A 25613-nucleotide genomic window follows, 5' to 3' on the forward strand; every position below is an offset into this window, starting at 1 on the left:
GGGTCCTGTGGCTCCTACACTCAACCCCAGGCCTCTCTGTGGCTCTGACACGTGCCAGCGAAGGCTCTGAGCAGGAGGAGTCTGGTGAGAGGCAAGGAAAACCCAAGAGTTCTAGGTCAGATATGAGGTGAGCCGCAAAGTACCTGACCGACACGATTAAATAAGGGGACGAATCCACCCTGTTATCGCCATTCTGCCCTCACACACCAGGCTTTTCTAGAATGATGTCTTGGGAATTGCCAGGCTAGCCAATTTATAAAGCCATGAATACCGTCTCCGTATTCCACAGTGTTGCCTTGCGCTTTGCGTTTTGCACCCACACAATGGCATTAACTCCTCTGAGTGGCAGGTTTGGCTGTGAGGACTGGAGGCTGCTACCAGCCCTGGCTCCGCAGCCAGCTCCCGGGACTGGTCAGGGAGACCAGGCCGTTCCAGGAGAGGAGGCCCGGAGGGCAGTGAGCGGGCAGTGCTGCCAGGCCGCCTTCCTTGAAGGAAGGATTTCTGATGCTCCCATTAAACCTCAATCGAGTTCCAATCATGTTGTTTCTCCAAGCTGGAGCTGGAGGGGGGTGGAGGGGATTATCTGGTCAGGGCAGGACGGAGTGAGTGTGGGAGTGGAACACCCTTGTGTCTGGCAGCAGAACTGGCCAGGAGAGGGGAAATGTGAGTCACCCTTGAGTTTGCTTCATTCGATGGGCCCTGGCTTGTCAGGCCCCGGACGCTGGCTGCCTGCCTGGGCGCCTTCGTGGCTGGGGCATTCCATGCCCTCTTGTTGGTTAAAAGCACACCCCGAGGATTTGCTGGGGCTTGTGCCCTCCCCGCTCCCGGCTCCTGGCAGAGGCTGGGGTGTGGGTTTCCCTGTGGGCAGGTCTTTGTCCCGCCCCCTCTCTGCCTCCTGCGCGGAGCCCAGGCCTGCGGCCAGCCCACGGCCGTGACTGCACAGCTCGGTGTGCCTGCTAACACGGCCCCGGAGAGCAGCCGGGCCCAGGAGGACTTCCTTCCTTCTTTAGAATAAAGGTTTGCACCCAGTTTTTATTCTTTTCGTGTTTACTTGATAACGTTAACCATCATGTTTGACTTAACGACATGGTTTTGAAGGTTAGTCATTCATCCACTGATGATTCTTGAGCTACACACTGTGTGCCTGGCACTAGCCCAGGTGCTGGGAGCAGCCATGGCCAAGGCTTCTGGACCAAGACTAACTTAGGGTATTTTAAATATATATATATATATATATATATATATATATATATATATATATATATATTTTTATTATTTTTTTTATTTTTATTTTTTCTTATTGCTTTTTTACAGAGAGGAAGGGAGAGGATAGAGAGCTAGAAACATCAATGAGAGAGAGAGACATCGATCAGCTGCCTCCTGCACACCTCCTACCGGGATGTGCCTGCAACCAAGGTACATGCCCTTGACCAGGATCGAACCTGGGACCCTTGAGTCCACAGGCCGACACTCTACCCATTGAGCCAAACCGCTTAGGGCAACTTAAGATATTTTTACTCTAATCACACCTCTCTAAGAGCTTCCATCTTTCTTAGTGTTTTAATTTCATTTTGCTTTAAAAGCTCCTGTCAATTTTTTTGTTCCACCTTTTCATGCATTCATTGGTTGATTCTTGTATGTGCCCCAACGGGGATCAAACCTGCAGCCTTGGCGTATCGTGATGGTGCTCTGACCACGTGAGCTACCCAGCCAGGGCTCTCAGTCTGTCTTCTGAGCCACTGTTATCATGTGTGCAGTTAAGAGTAGCAGCTTAGCTAAAACCGGTTTGGCTCAGTGGTAAAGCATCGGTCTGCCGACTGAAGGGTCCTGGGTTCGATTCCGGTTAGGGGCATGTACATTGGTTGTGGGCAAGTCCCCAGTAGGGGGTGTGCAGGAGGTGGCTGGTCGATGTTTCTCTCTCATTGACGTTTCTATCTCTCTATCTCTCTCCCTTTTCTCTCTGTAAAAAATCAATAAAAAAAACAAAAACATATATATATATATATATATATATATATTTTTTTTTTTTTTTTTTTTTTTTTTTAAAGAGTAACAGCTTATGTAGAGCCTTGTTTTGAGACAGCGATGAATAATTTACGGGTAAGAGTTAACAAAACCTACAGCTCACAGAGTAAAGACGAAGCCCACAATGACCCCCCAAAGACAGACCTCCGGGCTCATCTCTGAAGCGCAGTCCTGGCACAGAGCTGGGGGAACCTAGCACATTGCGTCCAGAGTCAGAATGCTTTGGCAGCCCGGACATACGGGCTGAAGTGGACAAAATAAAATGTAATAGAAATACATTTTTTTAAATTTAGGCTTAAAGACATTCATCTCATAGGTTCCATTTTGGGGGTGTCTATCTTCCTTCACAGAAATGCGTGTGTGTGAACGCTGGCTTTCCAGTTGGGCTCACACTGACGTGAGCTCATTAAGCCCAGCAGGCTGAGACACTTGCTTAAGAAAACGCTTCTTCGAGATTACCCTGATCGTGGAGGAAATCGCCCCTGTGTGTCCTCCAGCCTCACCCACTACATCCAGAAGGGTGTGTGCAGGTTTGGGGACCACCGTGGAGAGGGTCACAGCCGCCCCTGAGCAGGTCCCCGGCAGGGAGTCTGAGGTGGGGGCGGCCTGGACGGCATCTCGGGATCGGGGAGCTTTGTCTGCAGAAGGGAAGGCAGTAGCTTGTGATGTGTTTCGAGGCTGTCAATGCAGGAGAGACTGGGATTACTGGGTCCTGCTCCAGCGAGCGGGCCGAGGACCCGGGGCCGTGACCCTCGGCGGCGGGCTCCCTCGGAAGGGAATCTTGTCCTCGGGAGTGCGGGTGGGGCCGGGGCTGCCTCCCATCCAGCAGCTCCTGTGGCCGGAGGGTTTGGTGAGTGGGAGAGCCGGGGCTGCGCTGTGTGAGGCACCGGCTCTTCCTGTCGGGCTCCAGCAAAGCAATCTCTCCTTTCTTTCTGGTGTCTTCTGTGTGTGGGGAGCCAGAGCAGGTGGAAGGGAAAGTGACTGTGGGGTTTTTGGCCGATTGTAGCAGACGGAAATTTTTGGAGAGACCTTCATCGGCAGCAGTTACTGCTGACGTGTGTCAATGCTGAGTTCCAGCCAAGATCCCCAGCCGGTTTCCCAAGAGCAGGAACCACGCTCTCAGAGAATGGGGCCTGTGGGCCCAGTCCCCTAACTGGTCCTCCTCCTCCCACTGGTATCAGTGCGGGGTCCTTGTCCGGCGCAGCCATAGTAACGTCTCCGTGGGAGGTGCACTTGCTTCTGCCCTGCTCGGGGCCTCAGAACAGTGCCCCCGGGGGTCCTGCCGTCCCCGCAGTGCACCCGGGTCAGCGGGGCGGGGGCAGCACCCAGGCCTGGCTCCGAGTCACAGGCGGAGGCTGAGGCCGCCTGTCAGGTAAGCTCCAGGGGCCGAGCTGCTGCGGGTCAGGGTCCACCTGGAGTGGCCCCCCAACACCACTTTTTCCGGGACCACCTGCTCCAGCCCCTCTCACATGCAGACTCCTCGGCCCCGCCTCTGGTCTCGGGGGCCGGAATCTAGCAGGCGACCCTTGGGGCTGACACTCAGGATGGCTCGTTGGTGCATTCAAGGTCGGAGCTGCCGGCCTGGCGGGATGGATGGCCGGTTAGCACGGAGGAGGCCCCGTTCACGGGGACACAGTGAGTGGGGGGCACACAGAGTGGGTTGCAGACAACGGGCCGTGTGTGCAGAGCTTGGCAGGGAGGCTGGCGGGGCCTCTGGACGAGCCTGGGGCCCGGGGCCTCTGCTGCTCTCTGTGGAGGTCGGGTGGTCTGACCCGATGACCTTTCCTGTCCCCCCGTCTTGCCCTGTCCCCCCAGCCATTCAGCATGCTGCGCCCACCCCACGCCCAGGCGCGCTGACCATGAGCCTCAACTCCTCTCTGGGCCACTGGAAGGAGCTGAGCAACCGCACGGGGGTGGCCGCCGGGGAAGGGGGCTCCGTGGTCGCCGAGTTCATCGCCATCGTGGTCATCACCATCTTCGTCTGCCTGGGCAACCTGGTCATCGTGGTCACCTTGTACAAGAAGTCCTACCTGCTCACCCTCAGCAACAAGTTCGTCTTCAGCCTGACGCTCTCCAACTTCCTGCTGTCGGTGCTGGTGCTGCCCTTCGTGGTGACCAGCTCCATCAGGCGGGAATGGATCTTCGGGGTGGTCTGGTGCAACTTCTCCGCCCTCCTGTACCTGCTCATCAGCTCGGCCAGCATGCTCACCCTCGGGGTCATCGCCATCGACCGGTAAGCCTGCCGCAGGTCGGAGAACGGAGGAGGGGGGAAGATATGCAGAGGGACCTGGCGCGGGCACCTGGCCCTGGGGTTGTCACACTGAGCTCCTGGGGAGGGTGCCGGGCTCTGTGGGGCCAGGAGAAAGCAGAGCTCTGCCTTTGCTTCCGTCTTCAGCCAGAGGACCTCGGGCCTTACCTCGTCTCTCTTGCATGGAGTTTTATCTATCAGTTATTGTATGTACTACAATAGAAGCCCGATGCACGAAGGTTCATGCTAGATTGGGCTTTCCTTTCCCTGGCTGCCGACACTGCCTTTCCACTCCGGCCCAGCCCCTTTCTGCTCAGGCCCTGGAGCTGCCTTTTTCTGCTCCAGCCCCACCTACCCACGCTGCCCAGAGGCCCTGAGAGACCGGGGTGGGGCAGAACGCCTGCAATGGAGATGATGCAAGTGTCCCACCCCCATCCCTCGGTGCCTATGCAAATTAACCGCTATCTTTGTTGGGTTGATTTGCATGTCACTTCTGATTGACTAGTGGCATAGCGGAGGTACAGTCAATTTACATTTTTGTCTATTATTAGGTAAGATGTTTGCTATTGCATTCTGTTTAGTGTTGTGGAACACTGGAGCCCTTTCCAGCATTACATCCCTGCCCCTGCCCAGGCCGAGAGAGAGGCTGCATCCTGGGAGGGGCTGGCAGTGGGCATTCGAGCCCAGTGCCCTGTGTATGTAATCTGTAATATTTGTATATGTTTATATATCATTCTCGCTGTAGTTTTGTTTTTTTAAAAGAGGTTCCAGGGCCTTTAAAAAGCATTCACAGAGACCCCTGATTCTTAGCGTAGAGAGGAGAAACAGCAGCTGTGGAAGCTGACCTGGCCGCGGAGGGATTAGACCTGCTGTCCTCTGCCTGTGGTTTTGACCTGGGCCAGAGCTGGGCTTGGGGTGGGGACGCAAAGAGGGAACACTGCCCCGTCCACAGTTCAGGGACCTCACCAACCTCCTCTCCGGTTGGGAGGGGAGCCGGGGAAGGAGGACAGCCCAGGGATGAAGATGCGGGCGCCTGAGAGATGCCTGCATGGTGCAGGGGCTCCGTAAGGAGGGGCCTGCAGGTGCCCCTCGCGGCCTCCCATCCCCGCTGTGTGCCGTCCCAGGGGCAGCTTGGGGGTTTGCATTTTCCCGATGGTCAGCTCATTCACCCCAGGCGGGGTGGGGGGACTTCCTCGGGCAGGAGGGAGACTCCGGTTCCACGTGACGCGTAGGATCGGGGAAGACGCTGTCAGGGGAACACGGAGGGACGAGCCCGGGACACTGTCAGTGGCTGACACAGCCCCTGGATTCCCGTGGGACCATCAGGGTTTTAGCTGACAAATGGTGGCTGGGTTGTCCGTGCAGGGCCCAGGCCAGGCCCAAGGCCAGGGTCCTGTGGGCGGTCCGCACGGGGAGGACGGGGAGGAGGAAGCAGGCGGCCCTTCACCCCGGAGGGAACGCCAGCTCCCAGCCGTTCCCATCAGAGAAAGCAGCTGGAGCCACGGGGAAAACCACGCTCGGCATGAGGGGCCGTCCTGGGGTGGCCGCAGGGCTGTTCGTGCTGTGGGGAGCCTCCTGTGAAGGCCAGGGTCAGGCCAAGGTCGCTGGCCTCGGGGTGGGGGCTGAGTGCTGGGAGCCCTCATGTGCCTGGCGGCTGTGCGGCACAGGTGCCATCAGGAAGCCCGGGACGCGGCCCGGGGGCTCCGGTCGGAGCAGGAGTTGTTGGAGAACAGACGGGGGCTTCGGAAGACAGCCGGGGGTACAGGGAGCACAGGAACCCCCGACCTCGCCCTCGTTCCCCCGCAGGGGAAGCTGCACTGTCTCCATTGTCCTCTGAGCCTGCAGCAAGGCCTAATGAGGCTTAACTTTCAAACATGACGTTTCCCATCTACCAAATCTGTCTTTTGTGGCAGACATGGAAACGACAGAGGTGTCGATTGGCGCATCTCCATGTATATGCATTTCCTCCCCAAGCCCCCCGAAAACCGAACGGCCCTGGCGGTGTGGAGGTACAGGGCAGGGCTGGGCCCCTGTGGTCCGTGGGGCTCCTCGGCTGGGCCTGCCCCGGGCTCGGGCGCAGCTGGGAGAACTCACTGTCACGGCGGGACTTGCTCCTGCCAGGACCTCAGTCTGGAGGGATATAAACACCATTTGTCACAATAAAGCTGAAGTCTTGCCATAACGTGCTAACGCTAACAGCGGCTTGAGGAAAGACAGAGGCTGTGTGCAGAGGACGGTTATTAATCGTGATTGTTTTTGCCCCGGCCAGACGGGGTCGGTCAGAGGAGCCAAGATAGCTGGCATTCTCCGGGCGGGGCCTCCGCCCGCTGCCCGCCCGGGGCCTCCGCCCGCCGCCCGCCCAGGGCCTCCGCCCGCTGCCCGCCCGGGGCCTCCGCCCGCCGCCCGGCCACCCGGGGCTGAGGCCTCGCGCACGCACCGCAGAGGGCAGAGCAAAGGAGAAAGCAGCCTCGGTTCTCTGGGAACGTGCTCTCGGCGAACTCCCCTCCCAATCCTTGGCCACGGTGATGGGGCCCAGGCCAGTGTCTCCACCCGTCTCTGGGCGAGGCGACCACCAGAGCGGCCTGACTCGTTCCCCAGGCTGCTGTGGTCACAGCGGCCTTACGGGAGCACGTTAGAGGGCGGCCCGTCCGCAGAAGGAGGGGGAGGGAGAAGGGGGAGCAGGTGGTGACCAGGCAGAGACAAGCGGGGCCCCCCTGCCCTTTGAAGGGCGGCGTGCTGCAGGCCTGGCCCCGGCGGGCACACTCCGTCCTCGCACGGATCGGAGGCCAGGCTCCGTGGTTCCGGGTCACAGACGGAGGAACAGAGCTCTGGGCCACGCAGCCTGCACCCGGCAGAGCCACTGCGGAGCCAGCGCCCCTGCTCGGAGGCCTGCTTCTCTCTCTGCTGCACGCACGGCCTCAGTGAGAGGCAGACCCCGATGCCAGGATAACTGATGGCTGTGCCCGGGGCGCATGCCCGGCTCTGTCCGTGTCTCTAGGCCAGATGTGAGGTCGGCAGCCTCAGGCTGACCCGGAGCTGTGTCCTCGGGGACTGCAGAAGGCCCTGGTGGATAAGCTGGCTTCACGGTGACAGTGAGGCTGTAGCCACAGTCCCTCCTCCAGGCCTGCCTGCACCGGGCGGCGTCCTCGTGGCCGCCCTCCCTGCGTGCACGGCCCTCGGGGAAGCCCTCGCAGCCGGCGTTCCCCTGTCCCGATTTTGGAGGGGGAAAGCCGCGGGGCCCAGCCCGGTGTTTTCTCTGTTTGACTCCTCTCTCGCCTCCCGCCCTCTCCAGCTACTACGCCGTCCTGTACCCCATGGTGTACCCCATGAAGATCACGGGGAACCGCGCCGTGCTGGCTCTCGTCTACATCTGGCTCCACTCCCTGGTGGGCTGCCTGCCCCCGCTCTTCGGCTGGTCCTCCGTGGAGTTTGACGAGTTCAAGTGGATGTGCGTGGCCGCGTGGCACCGGGAGCCGGGCTACACGGCCTTCTGGCAGATCTGGTGCGCCCTGTTCCCCTTCCTGGTCATGCTGGTGTGCTACGGCTTCATCTTCCGCGTGGCCCGGGTCAAGGCGCGCAAGGTGCACTGCGGCGCCGTGGTGCTGGGGCAGGAGGACGCCCGGGCGGCCGGCCGCAAGAACTCCAGCACCTCCACGTCCTCCTCGGGCAGCCGCCGGAACGCCCTCCAGGGCGCCGTCTACTCCGCCAACCAGTGCAAGGCGCTGGTCACCATCCTGGTGGTGCTCGGCGCCTTCCTGCTCACCTGGGGCCCCTACATGGTGGTCATCGCCTGCGAGGCGCTCTGGGGCGCGAGCTGCGTGCCCCCGCGCCTGGAGACCTGGGCCACCTGGCTGAGCTTCGGCAGCGCCGTGTGCCACCCGCTCATCTACGGGCTCTGGAACAAGACGGTGCGCCGCGAGCTGCTGGGCATGTGCTTCGGGGACCGGTACTGCCGGGAGCCCTTCGCGCAGCGGCAGCGGACGGCCCGGCTCTTCAGCATCTCCAACAGGATCACAGGTGCCTGGGAGCTGGTCGGGGTGCTCGCCCTCCGCCAGGCGGCCCGCGGGCCTCCCCGCCGAGGTCCTCCCCTCCGAGGTCCTCCCCTCCGAGGTCCTCCCCTCCGAGGTCCTCCCCTCCGAGGTCCTCCCCTCCACCCAGGTCCTCCCCTCCGAGGTCCTCCCCCCCAGGTCCTCCCCACCGAGGTCCTCCCCGCCGAGGTCCTCCCCACCGAGGTCCTCCCCTCCGAGGTCCTCCCCCCCCAGGTCCTCCCCTCCGAGGTCCTCCCCTCCGAGGTCCTCCCCTCCGAGGTCCTCCCCTCCGAGGTCCTCCCCACCGAGGTCCTCCCCTCCGAGGGCCCCCCCCACCCAGGTCCTCCCCTCCGAGGTCCTCCCCTCCGAGGTCCTCCCCTCCGAGGTCCTCCCCTCCGAGGTCCTCCCCCCCCAGGTCCTCCCCACCGAGGTCCTCCCCTCCGAGGTCCTCCCCTCCGAGGTCCTCCCCTCCGAGGTCCTCCCCCCCGAGGTCCTCCCCACCGAGGTCCTCCCCTCCGAGGTCCTCCCCACCGAGGTCCTCCCCTCCGAGGTCCTCCCCTCCGAGGTCCTCCCCTCCGAGGTCCTCCCCCCCGAGGTCCTCCCCACCGAGGTCCTCCCCTCCGAGGTCCTCCCCCCACCCAGGTCCTCCCCCCCGAGGTCCTCCCCTCCGAGGTCCTCCCCACCGAGGTCCTCCCCCCCGAGGTCCCCCCCCACCCAGGTCCTCCCCGCCGAGGTCCTCCCCTCCGAGGTCCCCCCCCACCCAGGTCCTCCCCTCCGAGGTCCTCCCCTCCGAGGTCCTCCCCACCGAGGTCCTCCCCCACCCAGGTCCTCCCCTCCGAGGTCCTCCCCCAGGTCCTCCCCTCCGAGGTCCTCCCCGAGGTCCTCCCCTCCGAGGTCCCCCCCGAGGTCCTCCCCTCCGAGGTCCTCCCCCCCGAGGTCCTCCCCCCCGAGGTCCTCCCCTCCGAGGTCCTCCCCTCCGAGGTCCTCCCCCCCCAGGTCCTCCCCTCCGAGGTCCTCCCCTCCGAGGTCCTCCCCCCCGAGGTCCTCCCCCCTGAGGTCCTCCGGCGTGGCGCCGGCCGAGGCCTCACGCCCGCGGTGGCCTGGAGGCTCAGAGCTCCGTTTCCTTGGGGGAGGGGCGCCCGGAGGGCCCGCTGCGATGCCGGTGGCTTTCCCGGGCTGAGCAGCTCAAGGCAGGGGCGCCGGAGTCAGAAGTCTGCTTCCTGGTCCCCGGGCCCGTCCTGGCCTCCAGAGGACCGCTCCCCCTGCCTGAGAGAACACCCCGCACCCCGCACCCCGGCCTCCTACTCTCCGCCAACCTCTTCCTTCCAGACCTCTGCACGGCCGCAGCCGCCCTCCTCACTGCTCATCCTCACTGGGCCTGTTCTTGGCCTTTCGTCCCAGGTCACTGGGGTCCTAGATTGTCCCTCATAATTCAGCTCCTCCCCCCTTCTCCCCCCCCACCCCCTACACACACACTCACTCTGAATGTCCCTGCGAGGCTCCCTCTCCTCAGCCAGACAGTGGATTCAGGACAAACAAGCTTCTGGACGCCATCCCGTGCCCTTTGGTGAGACCCACAGGAACACTCTGGACAGGGCCAGGCCTTATAAGCCTATTTGAGATGATTGAGGCGTTGGAAGGGCTGGGGAAGCCCAGCCTCCCCCAGAGCGAACGTCTTGCCGGACCACAGGGCCACCAGCCCCGACGGTCACACCGCCCCGCCGGAGACGGCTCAGGTGCCGCCTGGTCCCCACTCCCCTCTCCTCCCTTCCCACGTGGCCATCGGTCTCCCTGTCACCTCACGCCCCTTTCTCTCTTCGTCTTCTGTGACACGGACACGTGTGCCCGCTGGCCGGGTTTGGGGCAGCCCCTCGGTGTGTGCTCTCGGGATCAGAGGGAGGTTAGGCTTTTGGCGGGAACCCCTCTCCGTGATGATGCCGGGGCCGTGGGCTCTGTGCCTTGTTCCATGGGACCCGGCATCTCGGGCGACGTCTCGGTCAGCGCGGGCCCCGTGAGAGAGCACATGGCCCGGTGCTCACACAGCAGACCGTGTTTCCTCACAGGCCAGGAGGGGGGCCGGGCAGGGCTCGGGTGCGGTTCCCCCCGGCTGTCTCCTTGCCGTGTCCTCTCATGGGGACGGGGGAGGGAGGGAACAGGCTCTCTGGTCTCTTCTTACGAGAACCCCAGCCTAACGGCCTCATGTGATTGCCTCCCGAAGGCCCGGCCTCCAGTGCCCTCACACTGGGTGAGGGCTTCACGGTGTGAATGGGGGGAGGGGTTCTGATCCCCACTCCACACGGGGAAGGTGGTGCCGGCCGGTTTCTCCTCTCACAGCCGCTGTTTGTCATTGACAAGTACAACCGGGAGGTGCTGCGAGGCAACTGTTCAGGTCCTGCCGCTCCTCCCTCTGTCCCGTTTCCCCGTGCTTTCCGGGGCCTCGCCTCCTGCAGTGACTGCCGTGTTGTCCTGATGGAGAAGCAGCGGGGTGTGGAGGGTCCTGTTTGAGGGGCCCTCACCTGGGCGAGCTGAGGGAAGAGAGATCCGAGGTGTTTATGTAAAAAGCCCGACGGGCTGCAGTTCCCATGGCCTGCTGGGTGACTTTGGGCAGCTCACTCCACTCAGACCCAGCCTTCCTCTTCCTGAAACAGAGGGTGGAGGAGAGAACTCCTCCTGATGACCACCGATACTCAGCGGCAGTGATGCTAGGAGGCAGTTACATACACCAGCGCCACTGGTGTATTTCGTGGGCTGATGGAGTGTTACTTCTTGAGAGAGGAAGACATTCTGGGACTTTTGGCCAAAGGAGAAACTAAGTCTCCCCGTCCATCAGCCACCGGAATGCCCACCCAGGACATTTGTGAGAACATGTTTTCAAGTGTGACGTGTGAGCCGCGAGTGCCTTCAGGGTTTGGTTTTATGTCACTGGTTAACTTATTTGTTCAGATTTTGTAAAATCGTTTATCTTCTAGGCAAAAAAAAAAAAAAAAAAAAAAAAAAAAAAAAAAAAAAGGTTTTCTCATGAAGAATGAGGAAGGGAAAAAATGAGGAAAGCGAATGGAGAAGGAGAGGGTAGACAGAACGAAAAGAAACGTCTGCTTCTCAGGCCAAGATTCCCCATGCGAGGCACTGGTGACCAGCCGGGAAGAGCTCGGAGGCTGAGAGCGGGCGGCAGACCCAGCTGTGGTTGGGTTGGCAGGGCCACGGCAGCCACGGTCTCCTCTCATCGAGGGAGACGCGGTCTTGTGGGAGGACTCTGGCTGAAGAGTGTGGGGGGCAGGAGTGGCTGGCCTCCAGGAACGGGAGCCGGGGGTCCCTGGGAACCCCTGGAGGTTCCCAGGCCGCGGCAGCAGCGCCAGCCCGAGCCTCGGACACAGCGGGATGCAGTGCCCACCGGCCCTGCACCCTGCCCCGGCCATGCTGGGAATGGCTTTCTGATGGGGAACCCTGGCCTCCACCTCCCCTCTGGCCCCTCTGGCTAGGCCGAGGCTGGGCACACCCTGGTCTAGTGCCCTCTGTGGGCACAACTTGGGTCTGCAGGAGGCTCCTCAACCTCTGTCCCAAGCTTGCTTCATCTCCCCGGCTCCCCTTAGAGAGTGCACCCCTACTATCGTCATCAAGGCCCAAGCAGGACAGTAGGTCCATCCAGAGCCAGCAGGAAGCAGCGGGGAGGCCCTGTCTTGCCGCTCCTGCACGGCTGTGACTACGGAGGAGCCGTGGTGTGGTTTGTCCCGACGGGGCTCGTGAGCGAAGGCAGGCAGAATTCCAGAAATAGCGGCGCTCCCAGCTGACTGGGGAGCCGGGAGTTTTACAAACACGCTGTCGTGTCTGTTCCACACACCGATGTCAGCCACAGTGGATGCGTTTTGGTTTTCTCTTTCTGCTGCCGCGAGGAAGTTAGGTTCAAAGGTTAGGTTCTCCCTGGGGTGTCGCCTGCCACGGAGCCACCCGGGTATCTTCTGCTCGTGCAGTGTCATTAGCAGACCCCCGGCCCCCCTGGGAATGGAGGTGGCCTGGCCTCCGGGGCAGGACAGCCTATCCAGACGCCACTCGCCTGATGCTCCCAGCTCCTGGCACCGGGCCTGGGGACAAGGCTCACGGGGACCCGGAGGACATGCTGGCCCCTGGGCCCTTTACGGAAGGCCTGGGCTGCAGGGAGGGAGGGCCACCCTGGAGCCTTGGAATGTCCCACCTGCTTTCCCCAGTCCCTTTCCTGTGCCACCTGGAGCCGTTGGTTACTTCAGAATGCCCTCTCACCTGCCAGGCCTCTCACAGGCACTGGTGACTCCCAGCTGCCCTGGCTTGTGCCTGACCCCCGGGGCCTCTCGCTTGTGCCTTAGAATAACGTGTCGGAGGGCTGGGCTGGGCTCAGCCCAGTAGGTCTGCTGTTTCTCGTGAAGAATCTCGGGGTGACGGCGCCCGCTCTGGTGGGAATGCTGGGGGAACGGACGGGAGGGCACCTGGCCCCGCGGCCCCCAGACCTTCCAGCGCAGCCACGCTGGTCTGGCTGCAGGGAGGCCCCTGTGGAGACCGGGACGGGTTCCTGGCTTTCACCGCAGCCTCAGAGTCAGTGTCCAAACCCGCTGTGGCCTCAGCCTTCCCACTTGGCAGTGAACGGTCCCGGCCTCCTCCCCAAGCCAGGCTTCCCGCTGAGGCTCAGCCATGTTCTGGGGTCCAGAGCCTGGAGGGGGTGGTCACGTGGGTTCTCGCCCCAGCCGACCACACCAACCCCGGGCAAGAGGGCAGCTCCCGGATGTCATGACGGGGAAGGGCTAGAGCCCGCCCGTCCCTCCACCTCCGCATGTCGTCCTCGGCTCCAGAGAACAGAGGACAGTGTGTGTCTGTCGCTGTTCCTCAGAAAGCCAGGCTCAGCCCTGGCCGGTGTGGCTCAGGGTCGGAGGGTTGGCCCATGCACGGAGGGGTTGCAGGTTCGATTCCTAGTCGAGGGCATGAACCTGGGTTGCAGTTTCGATCTCCAGCCCCAGTCAGAGCCCGTGCAGGAGGCAACCAATCAATGTCTCTCACAAATTGATGTTTCTCTCTCCCTCCCACTCTCTGAAAGTCAATGGGAAAAATACCCTCCGGTGAGGCTTAAAAAAGAAAGGAAAAACCAGGCTAACGGTACAGGCTGATGTTCCCTCTCCTTGTGTTTGTGGAGGACAGGGGCGGCCCCTCAGGAGGTCCTGCGTGGACCAGGCCGTAGATCTTGTCGTCACACCAGAGCTTGACTCTGGAGCTCAGGTTTCATTCCTAAGAGCCCCTTTTTGTCGCCTCCCTGGTCACCAGCCTCTTGTCCGTGGATTCATTGTTTTCTCAACCTTCAGAGAAAATTAGAACTTTTTTGCTTTCTTAAGCTCCCTGCATTGCCTCCTCTGAGACCCGTTATTCTTCTTTCCTTGTTTTCCCCCTCCCCCATCTCTGTCTGTCCAGCCCTTTGCACACAGGCCTGGGCCTGGGCTCCCCTCTGTGGCTCATAACAGGCTCTGTCCCTGTCCCCCCACCCTCCTGCTGACACTTGGGCCCACTGCTTCCTGTAGGGACTTCTATGGAGCTTCCTGAGCTTTGGGGGTGCAGCGTGAGAACCAGCCCCCCCCCCCCCCCCCCCCCGCCAACCCAGCTCCCTCCCGGTCACACCCATTGCCTTACTCCCCTCCACCCCCATCCCCCCGCCCAGATGACAAGCATTCTGCCCTGCTCTGGGCGGTAAACCTTTTAAAAAGCCCTTCTTGGTACCCAGGTAGGACCCAGGAGGTAACGTACCCCCACGTTCCGTGTCTCATCGGGACGGTCCCCCTCCCAGTTCCTCCCCCTCCGGCCTGTGGGTTTGAGTTGTCAGGGGCGGGCCCTCCGGGGACCCATCAGCTATGTCACAATCGGACTGCCCGGGCGGCACAGGGCACAGTGGGGAGGGCGGCACGGGCTCCCTGTCTGTCCATGGCTTGAGGCTGGCTTGCAGGGAGGACAGAGGGGGCGGGAGAGCGGGAGGTGAGGCGGAGGGGCTGCCGTGGGAGGTCGGGGCCGCGGGGGCGCACTGGGTTTGTGCAGTCAGTGCCGACTTTGCCTTTCAGACCTGGGCCTGTCCCCACACCTCACGGCGCTCATGGCCGGCGGACAGCCCCTGGGGCACAGCAGCAGCACTGGGGACACGGGCTTCAGCTGCTCCCAGGACTCAGGTAAGCCTTGGCGGCTGCCTCCCGCGGGTCCCCCCCGCGGGGCACCGGGGGACCTGCCTCTCCTGAGCCGGCGGGAGGAGGAGGGGGCAGGGGCAGAGGCCGGGCCTCAGCTCCTTCTCTCTGAAGCGGGGTCTCTCCCGGCCTGTGAGGCTGAGAGGCTGTGAGTGGGCGGCCTGGTGTCAGTCCCTAACCTCTGAGTGTCCCCATCTGTGCATGAGGGACGGCAGCCCCTGTATCGCGGGCAGATACCCTGTCTTGTCACATGCCCTGCACCCCTGTCCCCGCAGCAGGTGCATCGCCACCACAGGTCCTCCGTCTTCCCAGGGGGCCGTGCAGTTAGGGGCTCTCCTGCTGCTGGTGGAAGCGCGTGCACATCGGTGCTGCCAGGCGTGTTCCTGGGCTCTCACCCCCCTGGAGCGGGGGCGCAGGGCAGAGGCTGGCAGTGTCCCCCAGCCGTGGTCCACGCGGCTGGAGAAGCACCAGGGTCCTAGCCCCGGGCTCTGGCCTGCAGGGCGCCTCGGAGCGCTGGGTGGAGCAGCAGCGGGCACCGTGCCGCCGTCGCCGCTGCAGCAGCTGCGGGTCTCTGCCTGACCTGGGCTTCTGCTCCTGAGCTCGGGCCGCGGGCTCCGGGGGCGGAACGGCCGGCACTGAGACCGGCCTCTGTCGCAAAACCTTCCCTGAGCTCGTTCCCTCCATGACAGCCCGGACGGTGAGCCACTGGCCACACCATCCCGGGTCCCTGGTGTGATTTGAAGGAAGGGAAGGTCTCAGACAACCAGCAGAACTCCCGAGACTCTGTGACATTCGCTCATTCAACAAGTATTTGCCAAGCCCCTGCTTCGGCCGGACACTGTCTAGGCTCCGGAGAACCCTGTGAGCCGCCCTCCTGGTGGGGAGTCAGGGCCGTGCGCTGTGAAGGGGTGAGCTGTGTGGTGTGGGAACGAGCCCTCGATAACTCCGCTGTTAGAAGATTGGGACAGACTTCTGGTCAAGATGGCAGAGCAGGCAAACACTCTCCTACCTCATCCCACAACCACACGAAAATGACAACTAAAGTATTAAAAAAAAAAAAAATGACAACTAAAGTCTAGAGCAGCCATCATTAAGAACCAGCTGAAGACTAGCCGAACAGAACTGGAACTAAGGATATCCAGGAGAAGGCACAAAGAGACTGGTGGGAGGGGCGGAGACGTGGACGGGCAGGTGCCACGCCCACGCGCGGTTAGGAACCAGGAGGCACCGCTCCACGGCAGAGGTGCCGCCGAGGCGTGAGGATCTCAGCCCGTGCTGGGCTCCTCGCTCAGCCGCTGTACGAGGAAGAGGAGTGAGTCCCACAATGTCAGGCTGTGACCTTCACAGGGCTCCATGGTGCGTGGAAGGCTGCTGTAGACCCAGGCGTCCTCGGGAAGGGCCTGAGGTCACGAATGCTTGCTCTGAGCCCAGCAGAGGGAGGCCGTTCAGAGAGCACCGGGGACACAGCAGAGCGGCTCAGTGGTCTGGTTTCTGGGTGAGGCCTGGAGGGCAGCTCTCTCAGCAGGTGCCATTGCTCCTCTGTTGAGCCCTCACCCACCCAGCCTGCAGGCAAAGGCACCACCCCAACTTCTGTCAGTGGCTGTTCCTCACAAGCAGCCCGGCTCTGCCCATGCTGCAGACTTTCCTGAAATCTCTCCAAGGTCCACAAACCCCCCAGAGCAGCATCTGGCCACTGCATGCCCCATACCTCTGGCCAAGGGGCCCCAAGCCCCGCAAGATGGGCAGCCAGCCTCCGTCTGCAGGAGAGCCTCTCTCAGGCAGCTACCAACTGCAGGTCACATTGTAGTTTCTACACGGTAGCCCCAAGCCCGGCACAGACAGGGCCAACCGTGGCCTGCTCTGGAGTCCCTCCCAAGAGGCCTCAGAATCAACACACCCTGTGGTCAGCTGTGGACCACACCAGAGCACCACCCAACCACTTCCACAAATGACCTTCCGCCAGGGTGGCCTCAGCTGGGACCAGAGTCCCACTAAAGTAAATCCAGCTCCATGGGGTCAGCCCTGCACAATAGCTCATGCGCTGTAGTCATGTGATCAGCCAGCCCCAGGCCAGTCCCACCCACTAACATGCCAACAGCAAGCAAGGCCCAACTACAACCGGACGGTATGCACAACCTGTTCAAGAGACACCCCTGGAGCACCTGGCTCAGGTGACCAATGAGACTGCACCATGGGGCTGTTCAGGGCACCTGCTACGAAAACAGTGGGCGATAAAGCAGCCCTAGCTAATGTCTAGAAACAAACACAGGGAGGTGGCCATAATGGGAGGACAAAGAAACATGCCCCCAAAAACAGGGCAAAACTCCAGAAAAGGAATGAAATGAAAAGGAGGCAAAAAATCTCCCAGGTACAGAGTTAAAAACACTGGTTAAAAGGATGCTCAGCAGTTCAGGGGAAGATTAGATGACTCAGTGGGAACTCTAACAAAGATATAGAAAAACATAAAAAAGAACTAGTCAGCCAGAAATTGGTGGTATTTTTAAACACCAATAATCTCTCAAAAAGAGAAACTAAAATAAAAAAAATCTCATTTACCTTTTCAAGAAAAAAAAAAATAAGATACTTAGGAGTAAACTTAACTAAGGAGGTAAAAGACCCGTACTTGGAAAACTACAGGATATTGCAAAAAGAGATAGAAAAAGATATAAACAAGTGGAAGAATATACCATGTTCATGGATTGGTAGAAATAACATCAATAAAATAGCCATACTACCCAAAGCAATCTGTAGATTCAATGCATTTCCTATAAAATACCAATGACTTATTTCACAAATCTAGAACAAAAACTCCAAAAATTTATATGGACCAAAAAAGATCCTGGATAGCTGCAGCAATCTGGAGAAAGAACAACAAAGGTGGAGGGATCACAATACCGGATATCAAGTCATATCACAAAGCCACCATAATCAAAACAGCCTGGTACTGGCACAAGAACAGGCATATTGATCAATGGAACAGAACAGGGAACCCAGAAATCGATCCAAGCCATATGCTCTATTAATATTTGACAGTGGAGACAAGAGCATACAGTGGAGTAAATACAGTATCTTTAATAAATGGTGTTGATAACATTGAACAAGTGCATGCAAAAAAGAAAGAAAGAAAGGAAGAAAGAAAGAAAGAAAGAAAGAAAGAAAGAAAGAAAGAAAGAAAGGTAGAAACTAGACCACCGACATATACCATACACAAGGGTAAAATAAAAATGGGTAATGGACTTGACTTAAATGTAAGTTGTGAAATCATAAAAATCCTAGAAGAAAATATAGCAGCAAACTATCAGACATCTCACATAGAATTTCAGATATATCACCTAGAGTAAGAGAAACAAGGACAAAATAAATGGGACTATACCAAACTAAAAAAGCTTCTGTACAGCAAAGGACACCAGCACCAACATGAAAAGGGAACCCACTGTACAGGGGAACATATTTTGCCAATATATCTGATATATCTGATAAGGGGTAAATTTCCAAAATATAAAGTACTCATACAGCTCAACAACAGGAACACAAAACATCCAATTAAAAAAATGGGCAGAAGACTTGAATAGACAGTTTCCCAAAGAGGGCATACAAATGACGAAGGGACATATGAAAAAATGCTCAACATCACTTATCATGAGATAAATGTGAATTAAAACCACAATGAGACATCACCTCACACCTACCATAACGACTGTCAACAACAAGTGCTGCTGAGATGTGGAGAAAAGGGAACCCTGGGCACTGCTGGTGGGAATGCAGACTGGTGCAGCCACTGTGGAGAACAGTGTGGAGTTTCCTCAACACATTAAAAAATGGAACTGCCATTTAACCCAGTGATCCCACTTCTGGGAATATATCCTAAGAAGTCTGAAACACCAATCAGAAAGAAAATATACACCCCTATGTTCATAGCAGCACAGTTTACAACAGCTAAGATCTGGAAACAGCCCAAGTGCCCATCAGTAGATGGGTGGATAAAAAAAGCTGTGGTACATTTACACAATGGAATACTATGCAGCTGTAAAAAAGAAGGATCTATTACCCTTTGAGATGGCATGGAATGACCCAGAAAGTATTATGCTAGGTAAAATAAGCCAGCCAGAGAGAGACAAGTATCATGTGATCTCACATGTGGAATCAAGTGAACAAAATAAACTGGTGAACAGGATAGAACCAGAGACATGGAAGCATGCAACAGACTGATATATTTCAGAAGGAATGGTGGAAGAGATTAACTGAAGAACATATATGCATTTATGCATGACCCATGGACACAGACAATAGGGCAGTGAAGGTCTGCGGAAGAGGAGGGTGCAGGGTGGAGGGGTCAATAGAGGAAAAAGTGGACATTTGCAATACTTTCAACAATAAAGATTACAAAAAAAGAACCAGTCAAAAATGAAGAATATAATAGCTGAAATGAAGAATACATTAGAGGGAATAACACCAGATTAGATGAAGCAAAGATTTGAATTAGTGATTTGGATGACAAGGTAGCAGAAAACACCTACTCAGAATAGAAAAAAAAAAAAAAAAAAACAACCATAAATAAATAAAAAATTATTTTTTAATTAAAATGTAATTTTAAATACATTTTTTATTGATTTCAGAGAGGAAGGGAGAGGGAGAGAAATATCAATGATGAGAGAGAATCATTGATCAGCTGCCTCCCTCCTGCTCCCTACTGGGGATCGAGCTCATAATACCAGGCTTGTGCTCTGACCAGGAATTGAATTGTGACCTCCTGGTTCATAGGTTGACGCACAACCACTGATCCACGCTGACAGGCAGAAATAACTTTTTAAAAAGAGGAAAATTTAAGGGACCTCTGGGACAACATCAAGTGTATTAACATTTGCATCATAAAGGTTTTAAAAGAAGAGAGACCTCTGATCAAGGAATTGAAAACCTATTTGCTGAAATAGTTACTGAAAATTTCTTAACTTGGTGAAGGAAATTCACAAACAAGTCCATGAAGTGCCAAGAGTCCCAAACAAGATGAACCCAAAGAGGCCCACACCAAGACACATCATACGGTAATTAAAATGGCAAAGGTTAAAAACAAAGAACCTTAAAAGCAGCAAGAGAAAAGCAGTTAGTTACCTACAAGGGAGCTCCCATAAGATTGTCAGCTGGTTTCTCAGCAGAAACACTACAGGCCAGAGGGAGTGGCATGAGAAATTTTCAAAGTGATGAAAAGCCTACAACCTAGATTATTCTACCCAGCAAAGCTATCTCATTTAGGATTGAAGGTCAGATAAAGAGCTTCACAGATAAGAAAAGCTAAAGGAATCCATTACTATCAAACCAATATTATAAGAAATGTTAAGAGGACTTCTTTAAGCAAAAGAAAAAAAAAGATGAAAACATGAATAATAAAAAATATGAATAATAAAATGATAATAACTACATTACCTATCAATAATTACTTTAAATGTAAATGGATTACACAATCTATAAGAGTAAACTCAAAATGGATTAAAGGCTTAAATGTAAGGCCTGAAATCATAAAACTAGAAGAAAAATAGGCAGTAAAAACTTTAACATTGCTCATAGTAATATCTTTGTATATGTCTCCTCGAGCAAGGGAAACAAAATAAATAAATAAACAAATAAGACTACATAAAATTAAAAAGGTTTTGCAAAGCTAGCTAATGGGGAAAATATTCAGCAATGATACATCTGATAAGGGGTTAATAAGTCAAATATATAAGGAACTCATATAACTTACCAAAAAATAACAACTACAAAAAAGAAAAAAAAAAATCCAATTAATAACTGAGCAGAGGACCTGAATAGATGTTTCTCCAAAGAGGACACACAGATGACCAACAGACATATGGGAAGACGCTTAACATAATCATCAGAGAAATGCCAATTAAAACCCTAATGAGGTGTCACCTCACACCTGTCAGAATAGGTAGCATCAATAAATCAACAAACAAGTGTTGGGGAGGATGTGGAGAAAAAACCCTTATGCTTTCTTGCTGGGATTATAAATTGTTGCAACCACTATGCAAAATAGTATGGAGGTTTCTCAAAGATTAAAATTAGAACTACCATATGAACCAGCAATTCCACTTCTGAGTATATACATTAAAAACACACACACACAACCAAAAACATTAACTTAAAAATGTATATGCATCCCCATTTTCATTGCAGCATTATTTACAATTGCCAAGAAATGGGCACACCCTACGTATCCATTGATAGCAGATTGGATAAAGAAGATCTGGTACACATACAAGGGAATATTACTCAGCCAAAGAAGAGAATGGAATCTTATCCTTTGTGACAACATGGATGGTCCTAGAGGGGATTGTGCTAAGTGAAATCATTCTGACAGAGGAAAACAAATACCATGTAATTTCACCTATATGGAGTATAAAAAAAACCAACCAAAGCAAAAACAAACTCATAGGGGCAGAGGACAAACTGGTGGTTTCTAGATGGGAGGGGGGTTGGACTGGCTGAAAAAGGTGGGGAGATTAAGAAGTACAAATTGGCAGTCATAGCAGTAGTGGGAGCTGTGATGTGCAACAAGAGGACATTCTATATAATAAAAGCCTAACATGCAATCGATCCAACAGCGGAAGGACTGGTTCTATGATGCGCACTGACCACCAGGGGGCAAACGCTCAATGCAGGGGCTGACCCTGGTGGTCAGTGCACTCCTACAGAGGGAGTGCCGTGCTCAGTCCTTGTAAGATCCTCTCCCGCCTTGCCTGACTGCCAGCTTAGAGGGGCTGAAGCCGGCAGTTGGACATCCCCAGAGGGGTCCCAGACTGCGAGAGGGCGCAGGCCGGGCTAAGAGACTCCCCCCCCCCCCCCCCCCCGCCAGTGCACGAATGTCATGCACCGGGCCTCTAGCACTCAGAAACATTGCAGTAACTGTGTGTGGGGACAGGAAGGTGCAAGACTTATTGTAAGTTATGTAAATGTGTGCCGACTGTGCCCTAACACCTAAAACTAATATAACGTTGAATGTAAACAGTAATTGGAAAAATAAAACGTATTTTTAAAATGTTTACTTAGTGCAATGTACTTTAACCACAAAGTGCTTACTGCCCATTTTTCTTCTAGTTTTACGGTTTCAGGCCTTACATTTAAGCTGTTAATCCAGTTTGAGTTTATTCTTGTAGATTGTGCAATCCATTTGCATTTAAAGTAATGACGGATAGAAATTCAAACGGTAAGAGGAATCACTCAGAACACAAAGCTCCCTTACCGGGGCGGTCCCTCCCACTTCCCCCCTCCCTCCCCGAGCCCAGGTCCGGCCCGGACACTGAGTGTGCGCGCTGTGGCCAGAACACCCAGCGCTGCAGGCACGGCTGTGCCTCACGTGTCGGAAGAGGCCCAGTGGCTGGCTGCTGACTCCCTGAGATAGCATGGCACCGTGCTCGCTTCTCGGGCCCATGCTGCAGAGCCGCTCTCGCACAGGACTGTGGGTTGGAATAAACGGGGGAGAGGGATGCCAGGGGGTTGAAAGCGGTTGGGCCAGGAGGAGGCGAAGGAGGACTAGGGACGGCCGGTTCCCTGTGTGCAACCTGCCCCGTTGGTCTTAGGGACGGACGTGATGCTGCTGGAAGACTACCCGTCTGAGGACCAGCCTCCCTCCCACTCCGCATTCCCACCCAAGAGGAGGAGCTCCGTGACCTTCGAGGACGAGGTGGAGCAGATGAAAGGTTGGTTTCTGTGCCTGCAGCTTCCGCCCGGACAGCACAGGGAGAGGGAATGGTCTTAGGAAAGTTCCTGGCTCATCCCCGTCCCACTCCAGCACACCGGGCCCCCACTTTACCCCCTCCCTTCCCCCGCCCCGTGCCACTCCCAACCCTGCTCTCCTTCGAGCCCTTGGCGCCTGAACCGAGGTATCCTGCCTGAACTTGAGCCAGTTCAGAGCTGAGACGTCCCTCCTGGCTCAGCCTCAGCCTGTGGAGGTTTAGAGCCACAGACACCGCACACCCCAGGCAGCCAGCGGCCAGAGAGCTCCTCCAGAGAAGCAAACTGTGAATGTGGTTAACTGGAAATAGTGACCGAGCCTTTCCTGTGAGCCGGGCCTCGGCCCAGCCCCTGGGAAGAACGGTTTAGCACAGAAGCCCTGCAGAGTAAGAGGTGCACCGGGATCCTCTCAGCAGAGGAGACCCTGAGGTTAGGCTGACTCCTACCACTTCCCAGGACCTAGGAGGGACCCTTATTTGGGATCCCGCGCCCTCCACGTGGGTCTGGCCCTTCGTAACCTTGTTCGTCTTCCCCCAGAAGCTGCCAGGAACCCCATCCTCCACGTGAAAGCAGACGTGCACAAATCTTTGGACAGCTACGCGGACAGCCTGGCCAAAGCCATCGAGGCGGAAGCCAAAATCAACCTGTTTGGGAAGGAGGCATTGCCCGGGGTCCTGATGGCGGCGCGGACCATCCCGGGGGCCGGCTTTGGGGCGAGCGGAGGCGGCCGAGCCCTCGGGGGCCAGAGGCTCCAGCTGCAGAGCATCGAGGAGGCGAGCGTGCCAGCTGCGGAGCAGAAGTGAGGGCCTCGGGCGGGCCCGTGCCCCGGACGGTGCCCACAGCCCCGGGGAGCGGGGTAGGAACGGCCTCTGGGGTGCAGCCACCAGAAAACAACACCGAGAACTGCGTCCACGCCAGGAGCTCTGTGTCCGTGCCAGCCCACCCGCGGGCTCCTAGATGCCCGTGAAGGGACAGAGGCATCAAAAGCACAAAGAAAAGCAGATGGAGGTGTGGCTGTGGCTTTCTGGGAAGGGGACACGGGTGGGGCCCAGAGACCAGGCTGGGGGCACCACGGGCGGGTCATGTTCTTTGTTCACATCTGCTGCTCACTGTCCCCCGGGAGGCTCAGGAGGGGGCTCTCCTAGTGCACGGGGGTGAGGCACCCCGGCTTCTGCAGGGTGGAAGCAGGCCGTGTGGGGTCCCCAGAGGAGAGCCCGGGAGCAGGGCCCCACGCAGTGCCCAGGCCTCAGTACTGGTTACGACCTGGCCTCGGTGGAGCCACCTGCTGGGCTCGAGGGGCAGCCCCGGGCCCCCTCCCTCCTCGCTGATCCTTTGCTATTTCGAAAGAAGGGAGAGAGAAACCACTGTGACAGACAGGCAGATGCTTCATTTCCAAGAATTAAAGAAAACTGTTTGGCTAGGGTCGTGGTCGGCAAACTGCGGCTCTCGAGCCACATTGCGGCTCTTTGGCCCCTTGAGTGTGGCTCTTCCACAAAATACCACAGCCTGGGCGAGTCTAGGTTGAAGAAGTGGCGTTAGAAGAGGTTTAAGTTTAAAAAATTTGGCTCTCAAAAGAAATTTCAGTCGTTGTGCTGTTGGTATTTGGTCCTGTGGACGAATGAGTTTGCCGACCACTGGGCTAGGAGAGGCCTGGCCGGCCGTGGAGTCCAACAGCAGGGGGAGACACTTGTCGCTGGAGGAACTCCCTTCACGAGGAAAACCTCCTCCCAGGGACTGCATTCCGAGTGTGAAGTGTGATTGACAGGAGATAAGGCAGAATGGAAAGCGCTGGCCTGAGCCCGCACCTGCACCCGCCCAGCTCCCCTCTTCCTCACCTCCCTCCACCTCCCAGCACTCTGTGCAGCGGGGGAGGGAGGGAGCTGTCAGACTGAACGTCTCTGGGATCGCTGCCAGCTGCCTCCTCTGATGTTCTGTGAGTTAGAGAGAGGAAAGGAAAAGGGACCCTGGGCCCATGTTGGCACAGCCCCTGAGTGAGTGCGGACAGAGCCGGAGGCCCGGGGGTGTGGCTCCCGGCTCCTCCGCTCAGAGTGCCGCCTGCCCGGGGCCAGCGCGGAGGAGAGATGCCTCCTCGGAGGAGGGGAGTGGGTGTGCGGTGTGGACACCAGTGGTTGGCTGGTCCTCAGTCTGCAGTTGGCAGAGACCTTTGCGAGGCCTGGGGGCTTGCACCTTCGTGGTGATCAGCTTATGGAGAAGGACTCCCCGGCTGGCGGTGGCTGTGGGCGGGAGGGAAGGAGCAGGGTGGCGTCACCTGCAGGTTCGGCTAAGGAGACGGGCAAGTCAGGTTGCTTTCACTCCATGGCATTCCTCAATCAGCGCTTTACTCTCACATCTTCCCAGCACTTGTCGTTATAGAGGGACCATATTCCTGGCAGGGGACATCGCCACTTCGTTGGGGTGACCGAGGGCGCTCGCTGGTGAGGCCCAAGTGCAGCACCTTTGGCTGGGAGCCCGGGGTTGGAGTGTGCGCCCCTGGGCAGCACTGGGCCGGGCTCTAGGGAAAGTCCTAAGACCCCAAGTCTGCACTGGCTGGTTGCAGACTGGCTGGGATTTACTAGGATTAAATCTAAACTTATCTAGAAATGCCACGCATCATAGAAGGATTCACTGTTTCCTTTTTTTTTTATTTTTATTTTTATTTATTTATTTTTTTTTACCGAGGACCATTCGTTTATTCATCTTCCAGGCCCTGCACGTCACCTGTGCAGAGCACCGAGCTGGGCCCGTGAGCAGTCGCATGGACGTGTTTGCACTCTCATTTGGGGACAGACCTGGGGGAGGGGGTGCTGATAAATAGCAAAGTCGAGTGATTATCAGAGAGAACGGTGGGCTCCAGAGGGAGGTGACCACTTCCATGTAGCTTCGTGGAGGTGGCAGTTGAGCCAAGCCTTGGAGGATATCTGGCAGCTGGAACCATATTTTGCATAACCGAGAATTCAAAATTGCCGATGAAGCCTGGGAGAAAGAGAAGGGGTGGGGGAGGGAGGAGGTAGAAGAGGTGGGTGGGAGGAGTGGGGAGTCCCATACATTCTGAAGCTCCCGAGGGGCATTTCTGAGGACACCTGCCCTTAGTGCGGGCTGGAACCCAGGCCATAGCTTTAGACCAGGGGTCTTCAAACTACGGCTCGCGGGCCACATGCAGCCCCCAGGGGAGTCTGATCCTGCCCGCCAGGTTTTTTGGGCAGTGAGCGCAGCCAAGGTGTTACAGTAGGAATTAGTAGTTCATATAGTCCGGCCCTCCAGCTCTCTGAGGGACCGTGATCTGGCCCCCACTTTAAAAAGTTTGAGGACCCCTGCTTTAGACTGTGCAGTGGCTACATGGACAGTGGCAGGTGGCACTTTGGCCACTTGTCCACACTTCTGTCCTTGGTTTTGACAGGACCG

General features: G+C 56.9%; 1 protein-coding gene across 2 annotated transcripts; it reads left to right on the forward strand.

Moving 5' to 3' along the window:
• The first annotated feature begins 3840 nt into the window (after nt 1–3840).
• On the forward strand, nt 3841–25206 carry GPR161 (G protein-coupled receptor 161). 2 transcript variants are annotated; one of them, XM_084867074.1, is made up of 5 exons: nt 3841–4258; nt 7566–8290; nt 14367–14471; nt 22058–22177; nt 22749–25206. In XM_084867074.1, exons 1-5 carry the CDS (start codon nt 3885–3887, stop codon nt 23012–23014), a joined length of 1590 nt encoding a protein of 529 aa, XP_084723200.1. In that variant the 5' UTR covers nt 3841–3884; the 3' UTR covers nt 23015–25206. The 2 variants fall into 2 exon arrangements, with proteins under 2 accessions (XP_084723200.1, XP_084723201.1); XM_084867075.1 differs by having other exon boundaries at nt 22752–25206.
• Nucleotides 25207–25613: the final 407 nt, after the last annotated feature.

This window comes from Pipistrellus hanaki, assembly GCF_964339955.1.
Source record: "Pipistrellus hanaki genome assembly, chromosome: 18".
Classification (NCBI taxonomy): domain Eukaryota; kingdom Metazoa; phylum Chordata; class Mammalia; order Chiroptera; family Vespertilionidae; genus Pipistrellus; species Pipistrellus hanaki.

Bases quoted from the DNA above. Each gene is read 5' to 3' on its own strand.
- GPR161 (XM_084867074.1), top strand. From the start codon at position 3,885: ATGAGCCTCAACTCCTCTCTGGGCCACTGGAAGGAGCTGAGCAACCGC. The intron at 4,259-7,565 runs GTAAGCCTGCCG...CGCCCTCTCCAG, and splicing joins GGGGTCATCGCCATCGACCG to CTACTACGCCGTCCTGTACC. The intron at 22,178-22,748 runs GTTGGTTTCTGT...GTCTTCCCCCAG, and splicing joins CGAGGTGGAGCAGATGAAAG to AAGCTGCCAGGAACCCCATC.